This window comes from Triticum aestivum, chromosome 4B (genome assembly GCF_018294505.1).
Source record: "Triticum aestivum cultivar Chinese Spring chromosome 4B, IWGSC CS RefSeq v2.1, whole genome shotgun sequence".
Classification (NCBI taxonomy): domain Eukaryota; kingdom Viridiplantae; phylum Streptophyta; class Magnoliopsida; order Poales; family Poaceae; genus Triticum; species Triticum aestivum.
The window spans coordinates 93,629,694-93,653,781 of record NC_057804.1 but is presented as its reverse complement, the minus strand read 5'-3'; the positions used below and the strand labels follow the sequence as shown (position 1 = coordinate 93,653,781).

General features: G+C 45.9%; 1 protein-coding gene and 1 long non-coding RNA gene across 2 annotated transcripts; one reads left to right on the top strand and one right to left on the bottom strand.

The window, feature by feature from the left end:
- Positions 1-542: 542 nt before the first annotated feature.
- On the bottom strand, positions 543-1,592 carry LOC123094539 (uncharacterized). Its single transcript, XR_006445867.1, has 3 exons — positions 1,360-1,592; positions 1,097-1,272; positions 543-991 (listed from the first exon to the last, which is right to left on the bottom strand). It is a non-coding gene; the product is annotated as an uncharacterized lncRNA (long non-coding RNA).
- Positions 1,593-2,358: 766 nt separating this feature from the next.
- On the top strand, positions 2,359-4,654 carry LOC123094538 (uncharacterized). The gene is made up of 3 exons (XM_044516520.1): positions 2,359-2,755; positions 3,059-3,174; positions 4,149-4,654. Exons 1-3 carry the CDS (start codon positions 2,528-2,530, stop codon positions 4,150-4,152), a joined length of 348 nt encoding a protein of 115 aa, XP_044372455.1. The 5' UTR covers positions 2,359-2,527; the 3' UTR covers positions 4,153-4,654.
- The last annotated feature ends 19,434 nt before the right edge of the window (positions 4,655-24,088 follow it).

Here is a 24,088-nt window from a genome sequence, read left to right as displayed (position 1 = left end):
GCCACCGCTTCCTCTGCCACCTCCAGAGCCAGACTAGATGGCCTGTCCGCGTCGCGTTGATGCTTGTTGTTTTTCTTTTCTTTTCTTTGGGCTTCTTGAATTGTGCCCTCAACAGAACCTCGTACTATTTGTCGTGTTCAGACTGTGAGTGTATGTGGTTGTGAACCTTGTTGTACTCGTTGGCTGTGGTGATTTGCTTTATTTATAAAGCGGGGCGAAAGCCTTTTTGTTAAAAATATATCCACTATCCGCTGAACACTACTTCCACGTCAGTTACTTTTGCAATGCATGGTCTCCTGAAGCTACTTTCATAACTCAAACAAGCTTTAGAAATAAGGTTGTACAATCAATAAAAGCCACAAAAACAAAATGAAGGTAAGGAAAAAAGATTTGATAATCAAAGGAGCCTGCTTTGGCAGACTAATCTGGACACTTAATTAGGCACATGTTCCCGGAAATCTGAACACTTAATTAATGCAAAGTAGCTATTGGACTGAATAACCGATAAGTTTAGATAGATGAGTAAATCCATATGAATGAAATGGAAATATTCTTTGGTATCTTCAAAAATCAAAACAATACTGAATAGTACTGCCACTGCCATAGTGCAAAGCTACTACTCTACTTGGTTGTGCAAATGAGTAAGCCAAGAGTTAATTGCCCCATTTATATGGCATTGCACGGTTCATCTGGAAACCACTCGCCAAGATCATCAACTGGAGCATCACTATTTGTTCTTGATCTCTATGAGATCTAAAACTCAAGAATATTATTAAATTGCAGAAACATAATGGCTAGTGTTACGTTAGCAGTAGTTGACTGACCGACAACACTCACATGCAGATGCAGCGGCGCCAGAGCCCGGGCGGCGCACAGTAGCGCCTCCTGCAATCCGAGCCTTCTCCTTGAGCAAGCTTCCTAGTCCATCTGCCTTGATTTGGATGCAAGGTGACAAGGTGACGCGTGATTTGGTGCCTGATGCCTGGATCTCCTGTGCGTTCTGATGCATTAGACACTCCTGCTGTAGCTATTATTATTACTTGGGCCAGGCCTAATAACAATTCTCATTAGTGCAGCTATATACAAAATATATTACCTTGGGTTGGCTACTCACGATCAGAGGGAGAAGAAAAAATAGGACGACGCAACGTCTGCGTATAGATTGCTAATATAGCCTTGCTGCGTATCCTGGGAGGGAAGAGGGCACCTAGATTTTGGGGGCACGGGGAGGCCGCCCACTGCCTCTCACCAGAGCCGGTGGCAACATCGCATCTGTGTCCCAGAGTTGCAGATCGTGAAAAAGGAAGCAAGTAAGCAACGATGACAAAAAAACAGAACAGAGAGGAAACGAGGCGCTACCTGCTGGTGGGCTGGAGGAAGCTGTGCTTGTTTGTTGACGTGAATGCGAGCGACATATGCGGCAGGGGAACCAGGACGGAGACCAAAAAAACGCACCGCCGATTGACCTCCTACATCGGCACCCGCCCGCACCTCCGGCCTCGTCCACCGGTACCCATCACAGCACCCGCCCGCACCGGCCAACCTCCTCCACTGGCACCCACCACTGTAACCAAATCGCGAGCGCCGACCAATCTGAGATCACTCCCTCAACCCACCTCCCCCCTGTAGGTTGTAAACAATCAGGCGAAAGTTGCGGACGACACCTATCTGCCGAGCCACCCGGCGCCGCCACGCCGCACACTAGTTTTAACCAGAAGGAGCGAACCCTTCCACCACTGACAACGCAGGCCCACACCAAAGAGGCCCACCCAGCAGCGACTCGCGCGGTCAAAATCGATTCACCCAGTCAAAATTGTACCCCTCAATCGACTCACAAGGCTTCTCTACTATACTATTAAACTCTACTACTTATACTCCCTCCGTTTCTAAATATTTGTCTTTTTAAATATTCAAATGGACTACCACATACGGATGTATATAGACATATTTTAGAATGTACATTCACTCATTTTGTTTCGTATGTAGTCACTTGTTGAAAACTCTAGAAAGACAAATATTTAGAAACGGAGGGAGTATTATACTCCCTCCGTCCGGAAATACTTATCATTAAAATAGATGTATCTAGATGTATTTTAGTTCTAAATACATCTATTTTCATCCATATTGATGACAAGTATTTCCGGACGGAGGGAGTAGTACTATATTAAACAAGCAAACATATACTTGGGCGGACGAAAACTCTGCCAACCAGCAGACGAGAGATTCAATCGGAAACCAGTAATCCCACACTCAATTATCGCTAACCGCCCAACTAATCACACCTTGTAATTAGTGCTAATCCAAAATTTAACGCCTAAAAAACCCTTAGGAAATCCACCGGGGCGCCCGTGCCCCATCCTACCTACGCCATTGGCTCCGATCCCGCCGCTGCCTCCATGGTGAGAACCGTGGCCAGAAGAGGAGGAAGAGCACGACAACGGCGCCCCCGTCGTCCTCTCTCCTCGTCCTTAATAGGTGTGCCGACACTCCTCTCCATCTCCGACTGCTGCTACCGCGACACGGCGGTATGGATCTGACATCTTCCGGCCATCTCGACGCGGCAACCCTCGCCATGGCCTTCGTTCTCCACTTATTCGTCCCCTCATCCGTGGCAGCTAGATCTTGTAGGCCTCAAGCACCACCACCAACAGGATCCATGCGAGCGTACGACTGCTCCTCCACCGTCCCGTCACGTGTGTGGCCGACGTCCAACGGGCGAGACCGAGCTCCCCGAGCACCGCCACTTGATGTGCAGGTACAACGAACCACCCCATCTCCCTCCTAATCCTTTTTTCTGCCCTCGCATGACTGCTCAGAGGTACTCCCTCCGTTTCAAAATAGATGGCCCAACTTTATACTAACTATAAATAAAGTTGGGTCATCTATTTTGGAACGAATGGAGTAGAGATTAAAGACCGTGCACTTGCAACCCTACCGTGTAGAAGACATGTCTTGGAATCAGCTGATTCATGCTACCATTATGTTACTGCTTATGTAGACATCTGCATATTACTGTTGCCACTGAAACTCACACTCATTGCCTCAACGCCGCACACAGGAGCTGCGGCCCCCACCAAGGATGTGGACGCACGCAAGGCGGCCACTAGCGAACGAGGCCGCATGGCGTCGTGCCTCCACGCTGCCGAGGGTGCACAGGGAGCGGCCACATCAGTTGTACGCTTGCTTTGATCTAGGAGTTGTACTGAATTTAGCAGCTTGCCTAATTTCTGAATTAACGATTTTGCATGACCAGTTGTTTTCTGTGCTGACATGTGTATGCTTGATTTAGTGAGGATACATGCAAAATACAGCAAAATATAGTTTGCATGTAGTAAGTTACCGATGTAGGCTGACTTCGGTAGGCCCTATAGATGCAAAATTTAGTAATGTATCATACATCTCAATATGCTTTACATGGGATTTACTAGATTGTGCAGTAGAAGGATTGGATTATTTCATAGACTTGTTTGAGGACATGATTTAGGCTATGTTTGTGTCACGCCCTCGCCTTTCACTACGGCGACGCGGGACATCGAGTCAAAGATCCACACGACACCGACAAGTGGAGCCCCGAAAGAATCTGGGCCTAGCGGTCAGGATGACAATGATGAGGAGGAAGCAGTAGTGTGACATGGTGGGGTCCCACCTGTAATATTGCGTGAGTGTGTGGCTATAGTTTTGAGCAATATTTTGAAAACCACAATGTGTTTGGAAATCATAGTATTTGCCACTGTATTTGGTGACCCGATCATCAATATGTTAGTTCATGTTCTACCACACGCTCTATCGGCAGCTGGCAAAGAGTCACATACGTTATCATAGACGAGGACTGCTCGTGGCTATATGCAAGTGTGGTCGCCGACAGGCAGGCATGCTCAACTCAACGTATAGCATGCATACACACGCTCTTTCCTTTATACTATGCACCTTGAATTTTGTGAGATATACATGTACATTGCTCCCCAATCATATATAGAGGTTAATGCTTAATTCTTTATTTTAATTTTAAGAAACTAATTGGTGCTGCTTTGTACATAATAGTCAGGATCTGGTTCACTTGATTATGTTGCACTGCCTAAATGATCTTCTCACCACTCTCTCTATACCCCTCTATATATTGTTTGACATTTGTACTTTTCTATCTGCAGGTAAGGATGTACCTCCGTTTGCATCAAGAGAATGTTCCCCATTTAAGGATAAATACTCCCTCTGTTCCTATATAGAAGCCCTTTAGAGATTCCAATATGGGCTACATAAGGAGGAAAATGAGTGAATCTCATTCTAAAATATGTCTATATATATCTGTATGTAGTCTCTAGGGACATCTCAAATAGGCTTATGTTTAGAAACAGAGGGAGTAGATGATAGTACATCAAGTGTCTTAATTTTCATACCACAACTAATATTTGAACTTTTGCTTTTCCCGAAACTCTCGGGTGTAGCATGCGAGATTTACAAAATGGCTTGGGAGGTTAGAATTGATCTATGCATTGGAGTGTAACTGTAGTTGGACTAACCATACACAGATGGACATTACAATTTAAGACCTCAAAACAATGGTCCAGCAAATTCTTCCCCTGATGTCAGCTTTTGTGGCTTGAGTAAGCATCAACGGCATCCCTAGACCCAACAATAATCACACAAGAGCAATCAATGGTGGCAGATTTTTGCATAATGTAACTTGAATTAGGATGTGATTGTTCAATTTAATAATGTACCTTGCTATTTTTGCAACAATGTTTATGAATAATGTAACTTGAAATGACTTCCTTGAAACTCACCTCTGAATAAACAAATTGGCGCATCTCATACTCACATTTTATCTTGAACATTTTGTTTTTTCCAAGTTCTCATTCAGTTGTGTGTCATAAATAACACACTAGAAATCATGTCCTTGTCCTCGAATAACTTGTACAATTTCTTTTGTGCTAAACACACTATATGTTCCTATAGGCTTTTTTGTTCAGTGCTGCACACCTCAAGTGTCTGTCGTAAAGAAAGGAACAACTTCAGCCTCTGGAAGATACTATGTATATATGTTCCATTGACGTACAAGCATGTACACCATTTCAAGATATTACAAATTTAGTTGAGCAACATGGTGTGGAGTTTGTATCTAATCAACATATATAACACTTCTTTATAGAATATTATATGTGAAAATTTTACCAGTTATAAATTAGTAAATCCAAAAATCCACTTCAGACGAGACTTGAATTTATTAGTAGAGAAAAAAATGACATGTTTGTTTATCAGTTATGATATGTGTTTTCGCATTGGCTACTTGCCTTTTTCGTAGGACCATACTTTCTAAGGGGTGATACGTCCATTTTGCATCATGCTTTTATATTGATATTTATTGCATTATGGGCTGTTATTACACGTTATATCACAACACTTATGCCTTTTATCTCTTATTTTATAAGGTTTACATGAAGAGGGAGAATGCCGGCAGCTGGAATTCTGGACTGGAAAAGGAGCAAATATTAGAGACCTATTCTGCACAACTTCAAAAGTTCTGAAACTTCACGGAGATCAGTTTTGGAATAAATAAAAAATACTGGGAGAAGAAAGCACTAGAGGGGGGCAACCAACCAGCCACGAGGGTGGAGGGCGCGCCCTACCCCCCTGAGCATGCCCCCTACCTTGTGGGCCACCTGGCAGGCCCTCGACGCCCATCATCACCTATATGGTGTATTTTGCCCTGAGAAAAAAGGAGATAGAAGCTTTCGAGGTGAAGCGTAGTGGTCTCGAGGCGGAACCTGGGTAGGCCAATCTACGGCTTCGGCGGAGCTGTTTTGTCGGGGAAACATCCCTTCGGGAGGAAGAAATCACCGCCATTGTCATCACCATCAATCCTCTCATCGAGAGGGTGTCAATCTCCATCAACATCTTCACCAGCACTGAGGGAGTCCTGGAATAAGGGGTCCTCGGGCGTCCAGGCTATGTGATATGGGCCGGACTAATGGGCCACAAAGATATGAGATTAAATACCTTTCCCCATGTCCGGATGGGGCTCTCCTTTGCGTGGATGGAAAGCTTGGCATTCGGATCATGTACCTTCCTTTCTCTGTAACCGAATCCGTACAACCCTAGATCCCTCCGGTGTCTATATAAACCGGAGGGTTTAGTCCATAGGGGCAATCACAATCATACAGGCTAGACATCTAGGGTTTAGCCATTACGATCTCGAGGTAGATCAACTCTTGTAACCTCTATACTCATCAAAGTCCATCAAGCAGGAAGTAGGGTATTACCTCCACTAAAAGGGCCTGAACCTGGGTAAACATTGTGTCCCCTGCCTCCTTGTTACCTTCGATCCTTGGAAGCACAGTTCGGGACCCCCTACCCGAGATCCGCCGGTATTGACACTGACATTGGTGCTTTCATTAAGAGTTCCACTGTGTCATCACCAGAAGGCTCGATGGCTCCATCAACCATCCACCACAACACCGCCCTGAGGGACACTTTTCTCTCCGTCCAAACCTTCGTATTCGGTGGCTTTGTACTGCGGGCCAATTCGATTGGCCATCTGGAGCAGATCGACAGCTACGCCCCTGGTCATCAGATCAGTTTTGGAAACCTAAACTACGTCGCTGATATCCGAGGAGACTTGATCTTCCAAGAGTTCGCAACCCCAATCGCAGTTCCGGCCTTAGATCCGGAACACCTCGCTAAGTCCAAAGACGGGAGTCTAGAGCCCGCCGGACTCTCCACAGCCATAGAGCTCAACACCGGAGATATGGAGGGGATCATTTAACCAGCAGACCTGGAGTCATATCAGGCTCCCTTCATCAACACGAAGCCGGACTCATCCCCGAACATCGGATCTAAACTTTCGAGGTCCGTGTTACGTGAGCTCGGCCAGGGAACTCATGTCCCGCCCTGCTCCATGGACCCTCTCTTCCCTGTCCAAACCTCACTCTTAAACGAGTCCCTGGACTTAATGCGATCTCTCGCCATTACAGAAGGATCGCTGCCAAAGTACACCTAGCCCACACTAGGGGTTGAGGGCGATGACTTAACCGACATGCTAGATTACGTCTCCGAAGACATCAACGGTATGGACGACGATGCCGAAGAGGAGCAAAGCCAGAACCAGCCGTTACCGGACGCTGGACGGCCACTTCCTCATATGACATATACATGGTGGACACACCCAAAGAGAATGGCGCCGACGAGGAAAGAATCTAGAGGACGAGCCTGTTAAAGCACCTCTGAAGCGTCGATGTTAGCGTCACAGATCAAAATCACGTCGCGAGAAGGACAGCAATACCAGCACCGGAGACAGTAACACCCCGGGAAACGCTGAAGACCAAGACGCCCTGGTCGACCCAACATCCGAATAGGATATTGGGAAGAGGGGCAAGTCAACCCCGATGATCCTATCAGGGACGAGGGCTCGGAGGATGGTAACTACCTACCAACCTCCGAAGAGGATGAGAGCCTGGGCGACGAAGACTTCATCATACTAGAGAACCCCCTCGAACAAGAGCGCTTTAAGCGCTGGCTAATAGCCATAGCAAGAAGGCTGAAAAAGAAGAGGCAACAACTTCAAGCTGATCAGGATTTACTCAATGGCAGATGGACTAATGTCCTGGCAGGCAAGGAATACGGCCTCGAGCGCCCAACTAAGAATTACCCAAAGTGCAGGTTGCTCTCCCAATCCGATGATGAGGTCATCCCAGAGCCTATACCGACAGCGCATAATGCGGCTGACGGACCTGACCGACCACCTCGTGGCCGGGACAGAGCGGCAACCCGAGCCGAACACCAACCTGCGCCACCTCGCCCTAGAGGCAGGGAAATAGCGGCCGCAAGGTACACGCATGACCTGCGACAGGACCTGGACAATAGAACCCGCCATACCAGATCAATTTATGGATCACGGAGGGGGGGGGGGCGTGCACCAGCGCGAGAAGACAGCCATCAGGCCTGGCGCGATAAACACAACCTCACATGGGCCGAAAACCGCATACGGACTCCATCTAAACTACGTCATGACGTTGCTCAATATGGAGGAGCCGCACACCCTCTATGCTTCACTGATGAAGTAATGGAGCACTAGTTCCCAGAAGGGTTTAAACCCATGAACATTGAATCATACGATGGCACAACAGATCCCGCAGTATGGATTCAAGACTTTCTTCTCCATATCCACATGGCCCGCGGTGATGACCTACATGCCATCAAGTACCCCCCCCCTAAAACTTAAGGGACCGGCACGACATTGGCTGAATAGCCTCCCAGAAAACTCCATTGGAAACTGGGAAGACTTGGAGGACACCTTCAGAGACAACTTCCAAGGTACCATGTTCGGCCCCCGGATGCCGATGACCTTAGTCACATAATCCAGCAACCCGACGAATCAGCCCGGAATCTCTGGACCAGGTTCTTAATTAAAAAGAACCAGATTGTGGATTGTCTGGATGTCAAAGCACTCGCGGCCTTCAAACACAACATCCGAGATGAGTGGCTCTCCCGACACCTCGGCCAAGAGAAATCGAAGTCCATGGCAGCCCTTACCGCACTTATGACCCGCTTTTGCGCGGGAGAAGATAGCTGGCTTGCTCATAGAAGCAATATCACTAGCGACCCAGGCACCTTTGAAACCAGGGACGGCAATGGCAAACCACGACGCGACAAGCACAAGCGTCGAAACAATACCGAAGACACTGCAGTGAATGCTGGATTCAGTGGCTCCAAATCTGGTCAGCGGAAGAAGCCATTCAAAGGAAACAAATATGGTCCGTCTAGTTTGGACAAAATACTTGATCGGCCTTGCCAGATTCATGGCACCCCTGATAAATCTGCCAATCACACCAACAGAAACTGTTGGGTCTTTAAATAGGCCAACAAGCTCAACGCCGAACCTAAGGGGAAAAGGCCGCCCAACGAGGACGACGATGAAGAGCCTCGCCCACCGAACACAGGGGGGCAAAAGCAATTCCCCTCAAGGTCAAAATAGAAAATATGATCTATGTCACCCACATCCCCAAACGGGAGCGCAAGCGCGCATTAAGGGACGTCTACGCCATAGAGCCGGTCGCCCCAAAATTCAACCCATGGTCGGCTTGTCTGATCACCTTCGATCGAATGGACCACCCAACCAGCATCCGTCATGGAGGATCGGCAGCTTTGGTCCTCGACCCAATCATTGACAGATTTCATCTCACGCGAGTCCTCATGGACGGTGGCAGTAGCCTTAACCTGCTCTATTAGGACACCGTCCGCAAAATGTGTATTGATCCGTCAAGAATCAGGCCCACTAAAACTGCCTTTAAAGGAGTAATACCTGGCGTAGAGGCCCGTTGCTCGGGCTCAATAACATTGGAAGTTGTCTTCGGTTCGCCCGACAACTTCCGCAGTGAAGACTTGATCTTCGATATCGTACCCTTCCAAAGTGGCTATCATGCACTGCTCGGACGGACCGCTTTTGCTTGATTCAACGCGGTGCCGCACTATGCCTATTTAAAGATCAAGATGCCCGGTCCACGCGGCGTCATACCAGTCAATGGAAACACAGAACGCTCCCTCCGCACTGAGGAGCACACTGCGGCTCTCATAGCTGAAGTACGGAGCGGCCCACTCAAGCCGCACACCTCGTCGGCCATCAAGCCGCCAAACTTTCTTAAAAGAGTCCGGCCAGTCCCGCAAGCTAGCGGCTCGGTACTTCTAGAGCTAGATTAGCAGTTTCGCCTCCATCGGTCGCCGCGCACACCCGGGGAATTCGTACCATGCATGCATCATTACGCACTCAAAATACCCTGGGCATTAGCGGAGGCACAATACTGGAAGGTCTATAGTACGAATCGACCCTGTATGACCTTCCACTCTTCTTCACTTACTTTTCTCCCACAGGTGCATTCGAGCCCATGTATCATACGGACTTACAAGGACTCACTCCGAGCCCGGTTTCGTACGGGAAACAGAAGACCGTTCCCTTTAAGGAACCCCTCTCTACAAGGCGAAAGCGGCGGAGATGTGCGGCAGGACATCCAAAGGACTCTTCGGACCAAACCTTATTTAAAGGACTTGTACTAAGATTTTATCCTTATTATTAGACCCCCGGCATGTAAAATGATTTTGGTGCTTATGGTGCCCTCTGTAAGATCACGTCTTGACTCATCAATCAGATCCTAGTAGGGACAATTTTTCGGTATCAACTTTATTCATATAACCATACTCCGTCTCTCTAGTTGTTTCACATACCTCGACACCCATTGCCAGGGGCTCTATACGGCCACATATGTGCCACTAAACAAAAAATCCTGAACAACTTTGTAGCACACTTCGGCGTCCTGAACTTGGCATTATATGCATCAGCTCCGAATCATGTATTTGGTCAATAGTTGGGTTGCCCGACTCTTGTGTTTGATACCTTACATTCCGTTTGTTCGGCTAAGGTAGTAAAGGGAGAACTACTGTGATTGTGTTGCTGGTTCGTCCGGTCAAGCACCTTAGTAGAGAAAGCCGAAAATTGACTGTCATGATGAGGCGAGAGCTGGTCAGCCGCTCGGTGACTTACTAAATCTTTAGCAAATTTTCCGTATTAAATGAAGGACTATTTTTCTAGTCATACACGTAACGCATCCGTATTCGGATAGTCAAATACGTACTAGGGGCTATTTTATAGCCCCGTTGTCAAACTCCTATGGCTAAGTGAGAGCGGTAAAGCCGATAGTCCGATTGCCTGGTTCGCCGCACTGACACCTCCATCACAGACCGAGACGTTGGGTCAAGAGTGCTCACGTGCTATTCCGAACACCCCCGTAGCATCTACATGGGGGTCGAAGCCGACGACTAGAAAACTCTCAGGCATACAAAAATGGCCGCACAGGAGGAAAGTAACTTCAGATAATGACACAGATATATTACAAAGCCTTAATATCTATAATATACACGACCGGGTCGTTCAGATTCATCCATTCAAATATAATGTCCTTTGAGCATTGACCCTCTATCAAGCGAGAAATCTCTAGGACGCCGTTTAAATAACGCTCCGGCGTGCGGTGGTCCTTGCCTTCAGGAGGACCCTCCACCATGACAATGGCGGCTTTCATCTTGGCCCAGTGCACCTTGACACGGGTGAAGGCCCTCTGTGCACCTTCTATGCACACCCACCGTTTGATGGCATCAATTCGGGGCACGACATCGATGAGTCGCCACACTAGGCCAAAATAACTGCTCGGAATGGGTTCAGCCGGCCACAGCTAGAGTATAACCTCCTTCATGGCTGCTTCGAACATCTTGTGCAACTCGACCCACTGCGCCATCTGGTCGTTCAGCAGCATCGAACGCTCCTGCGTCGCATATTGTGACCAGAACAGCTTCTCCGTCGCATGCCCCTCCTGGGCCTGGTAGAATTGCGCTGCGTCAGCGGTGCTCTTCGGTATATCCACAAAGGAGTCTGGAGAACTCCATAGTCGACTAAGTAAGGCATACCTCCGATCGCTAAACTTAGACTGTAAAAGAAAGGCCTTACCGGCCGCTATCTGTCCGGCCTGTCTGAGCTCCTCGCGAGCCGCTCGGGATTCGGACCTTGCCTGTTGGGCATCCTGAGGGCCTTGGGGAGTTCGACCGCCTTTGCTTTATTCCCCTCCTCGAGGAGCTCGCACTTGCGAGTTGTGTCCTTGAGCTCTTGCTCAATCTTGGATACGCGCTCCTCGAACTGGCGCCGGGTGGCCTATTCGTCCTTCAAATCGAAGCCGCTTTCTTAGCAGCCGCATCGCTCACCCTTGCCCGCCCCTTCGCGCGGGCAAGGTCACTCCTAAGGGTCTCGACCTCAGTAGCGCCATCTACAATTGTGCATATAGCAGCGCGTGAGCTTCACTTAAGCATTTGCAACCTAATTCAATGGAATATGGAGCACTTGAAACATACCTTGCGCTTCGTTGAGCCGCTTGTTAATCCAGATATTTTCCTCATCGACTAGCTGTAGTTTCCGCTTGAGTTCGGAAACTTTGGCGACCTGAGTGGTCGCCGCTAACAGTGAAGCCTGATTTTTTATCAAAAAGGCTAAGTATATTATTTACTACGGATACCTATAGACCCTCTGTTCGCCCTCCTTCATTGGCCAAACAGAGTCTCAGGGGCTACTATCTATATATAGGCGGATTTTTTATGGAAAGCGGCTAAAAGACGTTACATCGCATACCTCGAAGTCTATTAGTAGGCTCGTGAAGGCTTCATCCAGTTCGCTCTTAGCAGACTGGACTTTTTCAACCACCATACCCATTAAGGTATGGTGCTCTTCCAAGACGGATGCACCTTGTAGTGCATCCATCAGCTTGTTCAGCGCCTCTGCATTCGTAGAGGTCGCCATATCCCCCTCCTGTAGAGAGGGCTGCCGATATGATTCCGGAACCATTTGGGTCTCCGGAACAGTATCCGTCTGAGGGTCAGATGACCCAGGACCCCTATGGCCGGTCTCCATGGGGGTTGAGCCCCTCATGTTCTCGGCAGCCTCCGGTGCCGCATTGGTCCTCTCCCGCACTTCTCCAGAGCCCGTAGAAATCCTTAGGGATGACACCTTGGGATCGTCCGCCCTAGGAGGCGGGGAAGTTTGTGGAGGCGTCTCGCTCTCCATCTTCTCCGGCGAAAGATCCCCCAATGACGATGATTCTTGAGGAATGTCATGAGCCGGACTGGAATGAAATTGGATATTGTTCTTATAATCTATAAAAAGATTAGATGTATGCAAGGCATCTGAAGTTACTCACGATTCAGCAAGGGGCTTGGTGCGGGGGCGGTGCTTGAGAACGACCTCGGTGCCCGAATCCGAGTCATCGGAGAGGGATATCCTTCCCCTCTTGGACGCCCCCTCCTCCGGATCTACGGAGGTCGCTCTCTTTTTCCCTTTGGAGAAGGGTTCTCTGCTTTGTCCTCCTCCTCCTCCTCATCCTCGTATTCGTCTTCCTCGCGAGATGAAGGAGCTTTGGTTCTTCCGGACACGGCACCCAAAGTTTCCTCGGGATGGAGGTCGCCTTCGGTCTCCTTGGTCTTCTTCTTCTTGTCCTTCTTTGCCAGCGCCTGGTAGGGCGCCAGGACCAGCATCTTCATTAACAAAGGATCGACTGGGTTTTCGGGGAGCGGGGCCGGACACTTAATCCGCTCGGCCTTCTTTATCTAGTCCTGTAGAGATGGAATTTTCAGGACCCCTCCCTAAGATAGACAAACTAAGTAGTGTTCGGAAATATGATACTTACTGGGGGTGCCGGATTGTTGCAGTCGAGTCTGGTGTCGTCCGACGTCCGTGGCCACGTCTTCTACTTCTTAAAGAGCAGCTTCCAGGTCCCTTTGTCCGTCGTACCAAAGAAGTGCTGCAGGGTCCGTGGCCCCTCCGGATTGAACTCCCACATTTTGAGAGGTCGTCGTTGGCAAGGGAGAGCTCGGTGGATGCGCATCACCTGAATCACATCATCAAGAGTGATGTCCTTTTTATCATTCTCTTGATACGCTTCTGCAGCGTTGACACCTCATCAAGGGATCCCCAATCTAGAGCTTTATTGGTCCAGGATGCGAGCCGCAACGGAGGTCTGGATCTGAAGGCAGGAGCAACATCCCACTTGGTGCCGCGGGGTTCAGTAATGTAGAACCACTCCTGCTGCCACACCTTGACAGTATCCACAAATCTTCCTTTGGGCCAGGTAACATGGTTGAGCTTGCTCACCATGGCACCGCCACACTCGGTGTGTTGGCCTTCATCCACCTTCGGCTTCACATTAAAAACCTTGAGCCATAAGCCAAAGTGCGGAGGGATGCGGAGAAATGCCTCACAGACGACGATAAACGCCGAGATGTGGAGAAAGGAATTCAGGGCCAGATCGTGGAAATCCAGCCCGTAGTAGTACATGAGACCTCGGACGAAGGGGTGAAGGGCGAATCCGAGTCCTCGGAGGAAGTGAGGGATAAAAACCACCCTTTTGCCGGGCTCCGGGGTGGGAATGACTTGCCCTAGGGTTGGAAGCCTAAGTTTGATCTCCGCCGTCAGGTACCTTGCCTCCCGCAGATCCTGGATGTTCTTCTCCGTTACGAAGGAGGCCATCCACTTACCCTGAACGCCAGATCCGGCCATTGCTGGAGAATTTGGGGCAGAAGGAAAGTTTGGAACTTGGGCACTGGAGCTTGGGGGGGGGGGGTTCAAAGGTAGAGGAAGAAGAAGGCGTGAGGTAAGCAGATGGGACTTTGTCCTCTTATAGAGGCAGCGAATATCAAGCACCCCCTCATAAGCCGTAAATCTCGCCTATTCCCAAGGGGACGTGTTAACGGCACGGTTGGATTACCCAAAACCCCTATTGATGAGAATCCCGTGATAAGGGGACATGATCTCTGCTTTGACAAGACGTGTCATTGGCCGTGCCTCGAAATGTGAAACGAGGCTATAAAACAGTTCAGAATAATAATAAGGCAAGAACATAACGTCTCGCCGAAAAAGTGGCCCGTGGACATGACTTATTTTAAGTATTGTTGCTTTTTACAGCTTAGGTTTGTACGTGTTAAAGCAAGTCAGGATACAACTCTTGTGTGCGGAAAGCTGCTTTGGAGTATTTGGAAAGGGAACCCGCCTTGCAATGCAGAAGACAATCTGCGCGCCGGATACATCATCATTGAAGCCTGGTTCAGCGGCTACTGAGGGAGTACTGGACTAAGGGGTCCTCGGGCGTCCAGGCTATGCGTTATGGCCCGGACTAATGGGCCGCGAAGATATGAGATTAAATACCTTTCCCCGTATCTGGATGGGGCTCTCCTTTGCGTGGATGGCAAGCTTGGCATTCGGATCATGTACCTTCCTTTCTCTGTAACCGACTCTGTACAACCCTAGATCCATCCGGTGTCTATATAAACCGGAGGGTTTAGTCCATAGGGGCAATCACAATCATACAGGCTAGACATCTAGGGTTTAGCCATTACGATCTCGAGGTAGATCAACTCTTGTAACCTCTATACCCATCAAAGTCAATCAAGCAGGAAGTAGGGTATTACCTCCATTAAGAGGGCCCGAACTTGGGTAAACATTGTGTCCCCTGCCTCCTTGTTACCTTTGATCCTTGGAAGCACAGTTTGGGCCCCCCTACCCGAGATCCGCCGGTTTTGACACCGACAAGCACCATCTCCTCTCAAACCCTAGTTCATCTCTTGTATTCGATCTTTGTCTCAAAACCTCAGATTGGTACTTGTTGGTTGCTAGTAGTGTTGCTTACTCCTTGTAGTTCATGCTAGTTGGTTTATTTGGTGGAATATCATATGTTCATATCCTTAATGCTTATTAGTACTCCTCTAATTATGAACATGAATATGCTTTGTGAGTAGTTAAGTTTGTTCCTGAGGACATGGGAGAAGTTGATGACCCACAAGTGTAGGGGATCTATCGTAGTACTTTTGATAAGTAAGAGTGTCGAACCCAACAAGGAGCAGAAGGAAATGATAAGCGGTTTTCAGTAAGGTTTTCTCTGCAAGCACTGAAATTGTAGGTAATAGATAGTTTTGTGATAAGATAAATTGTAACGAGTAACAAGCAATGAAAGTAAATATAGTGCAGCAAGGTGGCCCAATCCTTTTTGTAGCAAAGGATAAGCCTGGACAATTTCTTATAATGAGAAAAGAGCTCCCAAGGACACATGGGAATTATCGTCAAGCTAGTTTTCATCACGCTCATATGATTCGCGTTCGGTACTTTGATAATTTGATATGTGTGTGGACCGGTGCTTGGGTACTGCCCTTACTTGGACAAGCATCCCACTTGTGATTAACCCCTATTGCAAGCATCCGCAACTACAACAAAAGTATTAAGGTAAACCTAACCATAGCATGAAACATGTGGATCCATATCAGCCCCGTAACGAAGCAACGCATAAACTAGGGTTTAAGCTTCTGTCACTCTAGCAACCCATCATCTACTTATTACTTCCCCATGCCTTCCTCTAGGCCCAAACAATGGTGAAGTGTCATGTAGTCGACGTTCACATGACACCACTAGAGGATAAGACAACATACATCTCATCAAAATATCGAACGAATACCAAATTCACATGACTACTAATAGCAAGACTTCACCCATGTCCCCAGGAACAAACGTAACTACTCACAAAGCATATTCATGTTCATAATCAGAGGAGTAATAATATGTATTAAGGATATGAACATATGATCTTCCACCAAGTAAACCAATTAGCATCAACTACAAGGAGTAATCAACACTACTAGCAACCCACAGGTACCAATTTATGGTTTGGATACAAGAGATGAACTAGGGTTTTGAGAGGAGATGGTGCTGGTGAAGATGTTGATGGAGATTGACCCTCTCCCGATGGGAGGATCGTTGGTGATGACGATGGTGATGATTTCCCCCTCCCGGAGGGAAGTGTCCCCGGCAGAACAGCTCTACCGGAGCTCTAGATTGGTTCCGCCAAGGTTCCGCCTCGTGGCGGCAGAGTTTCGTCCCGTAAGCTTGCCCATGATTTTTTCCAGGTTAAAAGCCTTCATATAGCAGAAGATGGACACCGGAGGGCCACCAGGGGGCCCAGGAGACAGGGGGTGCGCCCAGTATGGGTGGGCGCGCCCCCACCCTCCTGGCCAGGGTGTGTGCCCCCTGAGGTGTTTATTCCGCTCAATAATTCTTATTAATTCCAAAAATATGTTTCGTGGAGTTTCAGGTCTTTTGGAGCAGTGCATAATAGGTTTCCAATGTTTTCTCCTTTTCCAGCCAGAATTCCAGCTACCGGCATTCCCCCTCTTCATGGTAAACCTTATAAAATAAGAGAGAATAGCCATAAGTATTGATATATAATGTGTAATAACAGCCCATAATGCAATAAATATTTATATAAAAGCATGATGCAAAATGGATGTATCAGAAGTCTTGTTAAAAGTAATCATGTGAATTCGGTATTCGTTCGATATTTTGATGAGATGTATGTTGTCTCTCCTCTAGTTGTGTTATGTGAACGTCGACTACATGAAACTTCACCATGATTTGGGCCTAGGGGAAGGCATTGGGATGTAATAAGTATATGATGGGTTGCTAGAGTGACAGAAGCTTAAACCCTAGTTTATGTGTTGCTTCGTAAGGGGCTGATTTGGATCCATATGTTTCATGCTATGGTTAGGTTTACCTTAATTCTTCTTTTGTAGTTGTGGATGCTTGCGAGAGGGATTAATCATAAGTGGGAGGCTTGTCCAAGGAAGGGTAGCACCGAAGCACCGGTCCACCCACATATCAAATTATCAAAGTAACGAATGCGAATCATATGAGCATGATGAAAACTAGCTTGACAATAATTCCCATGTGTCCTCGGGGGCGCTTTGCTTTATATAAGAGTTCATCTAGGCTTGTCCTTTGCTACAAAAAGGATTGGTACACCTTGCTGCACCTTAGCTACTTTTGTTACTTGTTACCCGTTACAAATTAACTTATCACAAAACTATTTGTTACCGATAATTTCTGTTCTTGCAGAGAATACCTTGCTGAAAACCGCTTGTCATTTCCTTCTGCTCCTCGTTGGGTTCGACACTCTTACTTATCAAAAGGACTACGATATATCCCCACACTTGTGGGTCATAAAGGGGCAGATTTTAGCTTGAGAAGATTTTGTGAGAACATAGCGCTCTTGCTCTGATGAAAATTCTGAGTAGGGTGTTCCAAACTAAACGACACACGTAGGAATTTGTGAATGGAGGGAATATCTTTTTATACACAATTTTCATGTATGGTTATAATATTAGCCGAGACATGCGTTGCACGTGCACACTTACTAGTCCACCTTAGGGAGCTTAGTGATAGAGGTGATTCAACAATAATTCTTTTTTAAGAAAACTTCTATTGCCCCTGCCTCGCCGGATTCGAGAAAAACTTGTTGTAGTAGACAGTTGGGAAGTCATTGTGCTAAGGCCCCGTAGGACCAGTGCAAGCAGTACATCAACCACCGCTGATGAAGAGTAGCATCGATCGGAAGGATTCAGCCTGAAAACACATGAACTAGACGAACTATGACCGACCTATTGAATTGTATAAACCATTACATTCAAAGTGAATAGCTTAATATATTTATTTCACAACTACAACAAATAATTAATGCCACGACATTAAACTAAGAAACATATGTGTACTAGTACTCCTAGTTGCTTAGCCCATTAACCCAACACACCAGACGGGGAGTATAGTGTTACAAATTTTCAGGTCGGTGGCAAAATCTCCCGCTTCCATCGAGATCTCCCGTGACCTAGATTCGAGCAATGCAAAATTACTATCATACCCTTGGTCGAATAGGCCGACGAATGGTGCTAGGTGGGGGGCTTATTTGGTAACTTCACGTTCACTCCACCGAGCCAACCCCACCCCCGCACCGAGAGTACACCACAATAATCCTCATTTTCTATCCCCACCACAAAATAGACTTCTTCATGGCACCACAACCCCCCACAACAAGCCGGCCGCGGTCAGCCGACCTTCCAGCACCTCCCCTTCTACATCGTCACACTCGTCCAGCGCAGCGCATCTGCCTCATCAATGACGTCATACGCCGCACTACAGTCGATCCACAGTTCACTTTGTACATGGAGTTGCTTCCCCGACGCCGTCTTCCACGGTCTCGAAACTGCTTCCCGAAAGCCAACGACAAGCGCAGCAGCAGCACCATCGGCGATAATGAACTGACTCCCATTGCCGACCATGATGCACAGCCGCCGCCGTGACCTTCATACTCCGCTGTGATTGGTAATGTGTACATTCATTCTCTTAGCAGTACATGTGCATTTCGATTTTGTTCATACCTACCCTTCAAATTTCCTGGCTGCTATTGCTCCGATAAAAGTAATTGGTTATAGCTTGCATTATCCAACAGAATATCATCATGTAATTGTGTGCGCTCCTGTATTGTAGTGTGCTTGCGTAGGTTCTTCATCTCTAACTAATAGTGTGGTAAATGATTAAAAGTTTTTGAGAATAGCAGGGAGGTGATCCCCCTATTCTATTGACTTAGAATGAAGATACAACGTAGTTCTAGCAAACTTGCATAGCCACAAAGTGGGATATTAAAAATCACTCATGCTACCAGATGAGTGCTTTAATGTTTCCTACAAGATGCGTGAGTATTACTATATTTTTCTTGCCATGTTGGGATTTTAAAAGTATGAATTTCAACATGTAGAGGAGCAATGAAGACCAAATACAGGTTGCTGGGGACATCTTCAAGGAACATCGCAAGTTAAAGACGAGTTGCACTGAACCTGTAAAACGAGCTTTGCTAAGTAACAACCTTTCAATTACTTTTACATTGACAACCTTACTAATAATGTTTGATGGTTTATGTGTCCTTGATGGTTTTGTTAATGAAATCGGCGGGAGCCCCCTCTTTTGATCAAATTTTTATTTACTTGACATGGTATGTGTCTGGAAGCAGTACTAAACACAGGACCAGGTCAGGCCCTGGGCAAGCCCGAGCCGAAAACAACGTCAAACCATGTTGTCTACTTGGCTAGGGTTCATGCCATGCAATCAAGAAGTGTGGAAGATTATTAAAAAAGCAAGATAAACAATTCCCTATACACTTGATTAGGCTCTCTATCATTTGTAGGATCTCAATTTACGCAATGGACCCATGATATCGCTAGAAACTGCGTCAGTATTTCCCCAAAGAGGAAGGGATGATGCAGCACAGCTACCGTAGGTATTTCCCTCAGTTATAAAGCCAAGGTATCAATCTAGTAGGAGGACCAAGCCATGCTATGTAAACGGTACCTACACACAAAGAACAAATACTTGCAACCCGACGCGTAAGAGGGGTTGTCAATCCCTCGCGGGTAAAAGGTTGGTAAATAGATAGATCGGTAGATGCAAGTAGAATAACGACAAATAAAATTCAGAGAGGTACTTTTGGGTTTTTGATAGTATAGATCTGAAAATAAAAGATGCAAATAAAGAAAAAGGCAAATAGCAACGTAGATATGAAAGTATATGATGGGAAATAGACCCAGAGGCCGCAGATTTCACTAGTGGCTTCTCCCAAGAAAATAGCACATAGTGGGTAAACAAATTACTGTTGGGCAATTGATAGAAGATTGGATAATTATGACGATATCCAAGGCAATGATCAATATATATTCATCACGTCCAAAATTAGTAGACCGAAACAATTCTGCATCTACTACTATTACTCCACACATCGACCACTATCCAGAATGCATCTAGTGTATTAAGTTCATGGAGAAACGGAGTAATGCAATAAGAATGATCACATGACGTAGAAGAGATATATTCATGTAGGAATAGCCCCCTACTACCTCTTGAGCATGCGTTGGTTTTTCCCTTGAAGGGGAAAGGTGATGTAGCAAAGTAGCGTAAGTATTTCCATCAGTTTTTGAGAACCAAGGTATCAATCCAGGAGGAGGCTCCACGCGAGTCCCTCGCACCTACACAAACAAACAAGAACCTCGCAACCAACGCGATAAAGGGGTTTTCAATCCCTTCACGGCCACTTGCGAAAGTGAGATCTGATAGAGATAATAAGATAAGATAAATATTTTTGGTATTTTTATGATATAGATTGAAAAGTAAAGATTGCAAAATAAAGTAGATTCAAAACTTATATGATAGAGAATAGACCCGGGGCCATAGGTTTCACTAGTGGCTTCTCTCAAGATAGCATAAATATTACGGTGGGTGAACAAATTACTGTCGAGCAATTGATAGAAAAGTGCATAGTTATGAGAATAGCTAGGCATGATCATGTATATAGGCATCACGTCCGCGACAAGTAGACCGACTCCTGCCTGTATCTACTATATTACTCCACACATCGACCGCTATCCAGCATGCATCTAGAGTATTAAGTTCATAAGAATAGAGTAACGCATTAAGCAAGATGACTTGATGTAGAGGGATAAACTCAAGCAATATGATATAAACCCCATCTTTTTATCCTCGATGGCAAAAATATAATACGTGCCTTGCTGCCCCTGCTGTCATTGGGAAAGGACACCGCAAGATTGAACCCAAAGCTAAGCACTTTTCCCATTGCAAGAAAGATCAATCTAGTAGGCCAAACCAAACTGATAATTCAAAGAGACTTGCAAAGATAACCAATCATACATAAAAGAATTCAGAGGAGATTCAAATATTTCTCATAGATAAACTTGATCATAAACCCACAATTCATCGGATCTCGGCAAACACACCGCAAAAAGAGTTACATCGAATAGATCTCCAAGAAGATCGAGGAGAACTTTGTATTGAGATTCAAAGAGAGAGAAGAAGCCATCTAGCTAATAACTATGGACCCGAAGGTGTGTGATAAACTACTCACAACTCATCGGAGAGGCCTTGGCGATGATTTAGAAGCCCTCCGTGACCGATTCCCCCTCTAGCGGAGCACCGGAAAATGCTCCAAGATGGGATCTCACGGGTACAGAAGGTTGCGGCGGTGGAAATAGTTTTTCGTGGTGCTCCTGGATGTTTTCGGGGTACGTAGATATATATAGGCGAAGGAAGTCGGTCAGGGGAGCCACGAGGGGCCCATGAGGCAGGGGGCGCCCCCCCTAGGGCGCTCCCTACATCCTTGTGGCTACCTCGGCTGCTTCTTGATGTCCACTCCAAGTCTCCTGGATTGCATTTGTTCCAAAAAGATCTCTCCCGAAGGTTTCATTCCATTTGGACTCCGTTTGATATTCCTTTTCTGCGAAACACTGAAATAGGCAAAAAAACAGCAATTTGGGATGGGGCTCCAGTTAGTAGGTTAGTCCCAAAAATGATATAGAAGTGTATAGTAAAGCCCATAAACATCCAAAATGGGTAATATAATAGCATGGAACAATCAAAAATTATAGATACGTTGGAGACGTATCAAGCATCCCCAAGCTTAATTCCTGCTCGTCCCCGAGTAGGTAAATGATAAAAACAGAATTTTTGATGTGGAATGCTACCTAGCATAATTATCAATGTATTTTTGTTTATTGTGGCATGAATGTTCAGATCCAAATGATTCAAAATAAAAGTTCATATTGACATAAGAATAATAATACTTCAAGCATACTAGCTAAGAAATCATGTCTTCTCAAAATAACATGGCAAAAGAAAGTTCATCCCTACAAAATCATATAGTTTGGTCATGCTCCAATTTCATTACACAAGAATGCTCTCATCATGCACAACCCCGATGACAAGCCAGCTATTGTTTCATACTTTAGTAATCTCAAACTTTTTCAACCTTCACGCAATACATGAGCGTGAGCCATGGATATAGCACTATGGGTGGAATAGAATATAATGATGGAGGTTATGTGGAGAAGACAAAAAAAGGAGAAAGTCTCACATTGACGTGGCTAATCAACGGGCTAGGGAGATGCCCATCAATTGATGTCAACATGAGGAGTAGGGATTGCCATGCAACATATGCACTAGAGCTATAATTGTATGAAAGCTCAACAAAAGAAAACTAAGTGGGTGTGCATCCAACTTGCTTGCTCATGAAGACCTAGGGCATTTGAGGAAGCCCATTGTTGGAATATACAAGCCAAGTTCTATAATGAAAAATTCCCACTAGTATATGAAAGTGACAACATAGGAGACTCTCTATCATGAAGATCATGGTGCTACTTTGAAGCACAAGTGTGGAAAAAAAGATAGTAGCATTGTCCCCCCCCCCCTCTTTTTTGGGCCTTTCCTTTTCTTTTATTTGGCATTTCTCTTTTTTTGGCCTTTCCCCTTTTTTATTTGGCCTTAATTTTTTTTATTTGGGACAATGCTCTATTAATGATGATCATCACACTTCTATTTATTTACAACTCAATGATTACAACTCGATACTAGAACAAAATATGACTCTATGTGAATGCCTCCGGTGGTGTACCGAGATATGCAATGACTCAAGAGCGACATGTATGAAAAATTGTGCATGGTGGCTTTGCCACAAATACGATGGCAACTACATGATCATGCAAAAGCTATATGACAATGATGAAGCGTGTCATAATAAACGGAATGGTGGAAAGTTGCATGGCAATATATCTCGGAATGGCTATGGAAATGCCATAATAGGTAGGTATGGTGGCTGTTTTGAGGAAGATATAAGGAGGTTTATGTGTTATAGAGCATATCGTATCATGGGGTTTGGATGCACCAGCGAAGTTTGCACCAACTCTCAAGGTCATAAAGGGCAATGCACGGTACCGAAGAGGCTAGCAATGATGGTAAGGTAAAAGTGTGTATAATCCATGGACTCAACATTAGTCATAAAGAACTCACATACTTATTGAAAAAATCTACAAGTCATCAAAAACCAAGCACTACACGCATGCTCCTAGGGGGATAGATTGATAGGAAAAGACCATCCCTCATCCCCGACCGCCACTCATAAGGATGACAATCAAAGAACACCTCATGCTTCAAATTTGTCACACAACGGTTACCATACGTGCAACCTACGGGACTTGCAAACCTCAACACAAGTATTTCTCAAATTCACAATTACTCAACTAGAATTACTCTAATATTACCACCTTTATATCTCAAAACAATTATCAAGCATCAAGTTGATCATAGTATTCAATTCACTTCCTATGATAGTTTTTGTTATACCCAACTTGGATGCCCATCATTCTAGGACCAATTTTATAACCATAGCAAATACCATCCTGTTCTAAAAGACTCTCAAAATAATATAAGTGAAGCATGAGAGATCAATAATTTCTACAAAATAAAACCACCTCCGTGCTCTAAAAGATATAAGTGAAGTACTAGAGCAAAATTTTCTAGCTCAAAAGATATAAGTGAAGCACATAGAGTATTCTAATAAATTCCGAATCATGTGTGTCTCTCCCAAAAGGTGTGTACAGCAAGGATAATTGTGTTAAACTAAAAGGCAAAGACTCATATCATACAAGACGCTCCAAGCAAAACACATATCATGTGGTGAATAAAAATATAGCTCCAAGTAAAGTTACCAATAGACGAAGACGAAAGAGGGGATGCCTTCCAGGGCATCCCCAAGCTTAGGCTTTTGGTTGTCCTTAAATTATCTTGGGATGCCATGGGTATCCCCAAGCTTAGGCTTTTGCCACTCCTTATTCCATAGTCCATCAAATTTTTACCCAA

Excerpts from the sequence above, each read along its gene's own strand:
- LOC123094538 (XM_044516520.1), top strand. The coding sequence starts at position 2,528 with ATGGATCTGACATCTTCCGGCCATCTCGACGCGGCAACCCTCGCCATG. Across the intron at positions 2,756-3,058 it reads CACCGCCACTTGATGTGCAG|GAGCTGCGGCCCCCACCAAG; the intron begins GTACAACGAACC and ends CGCCGCACACAG.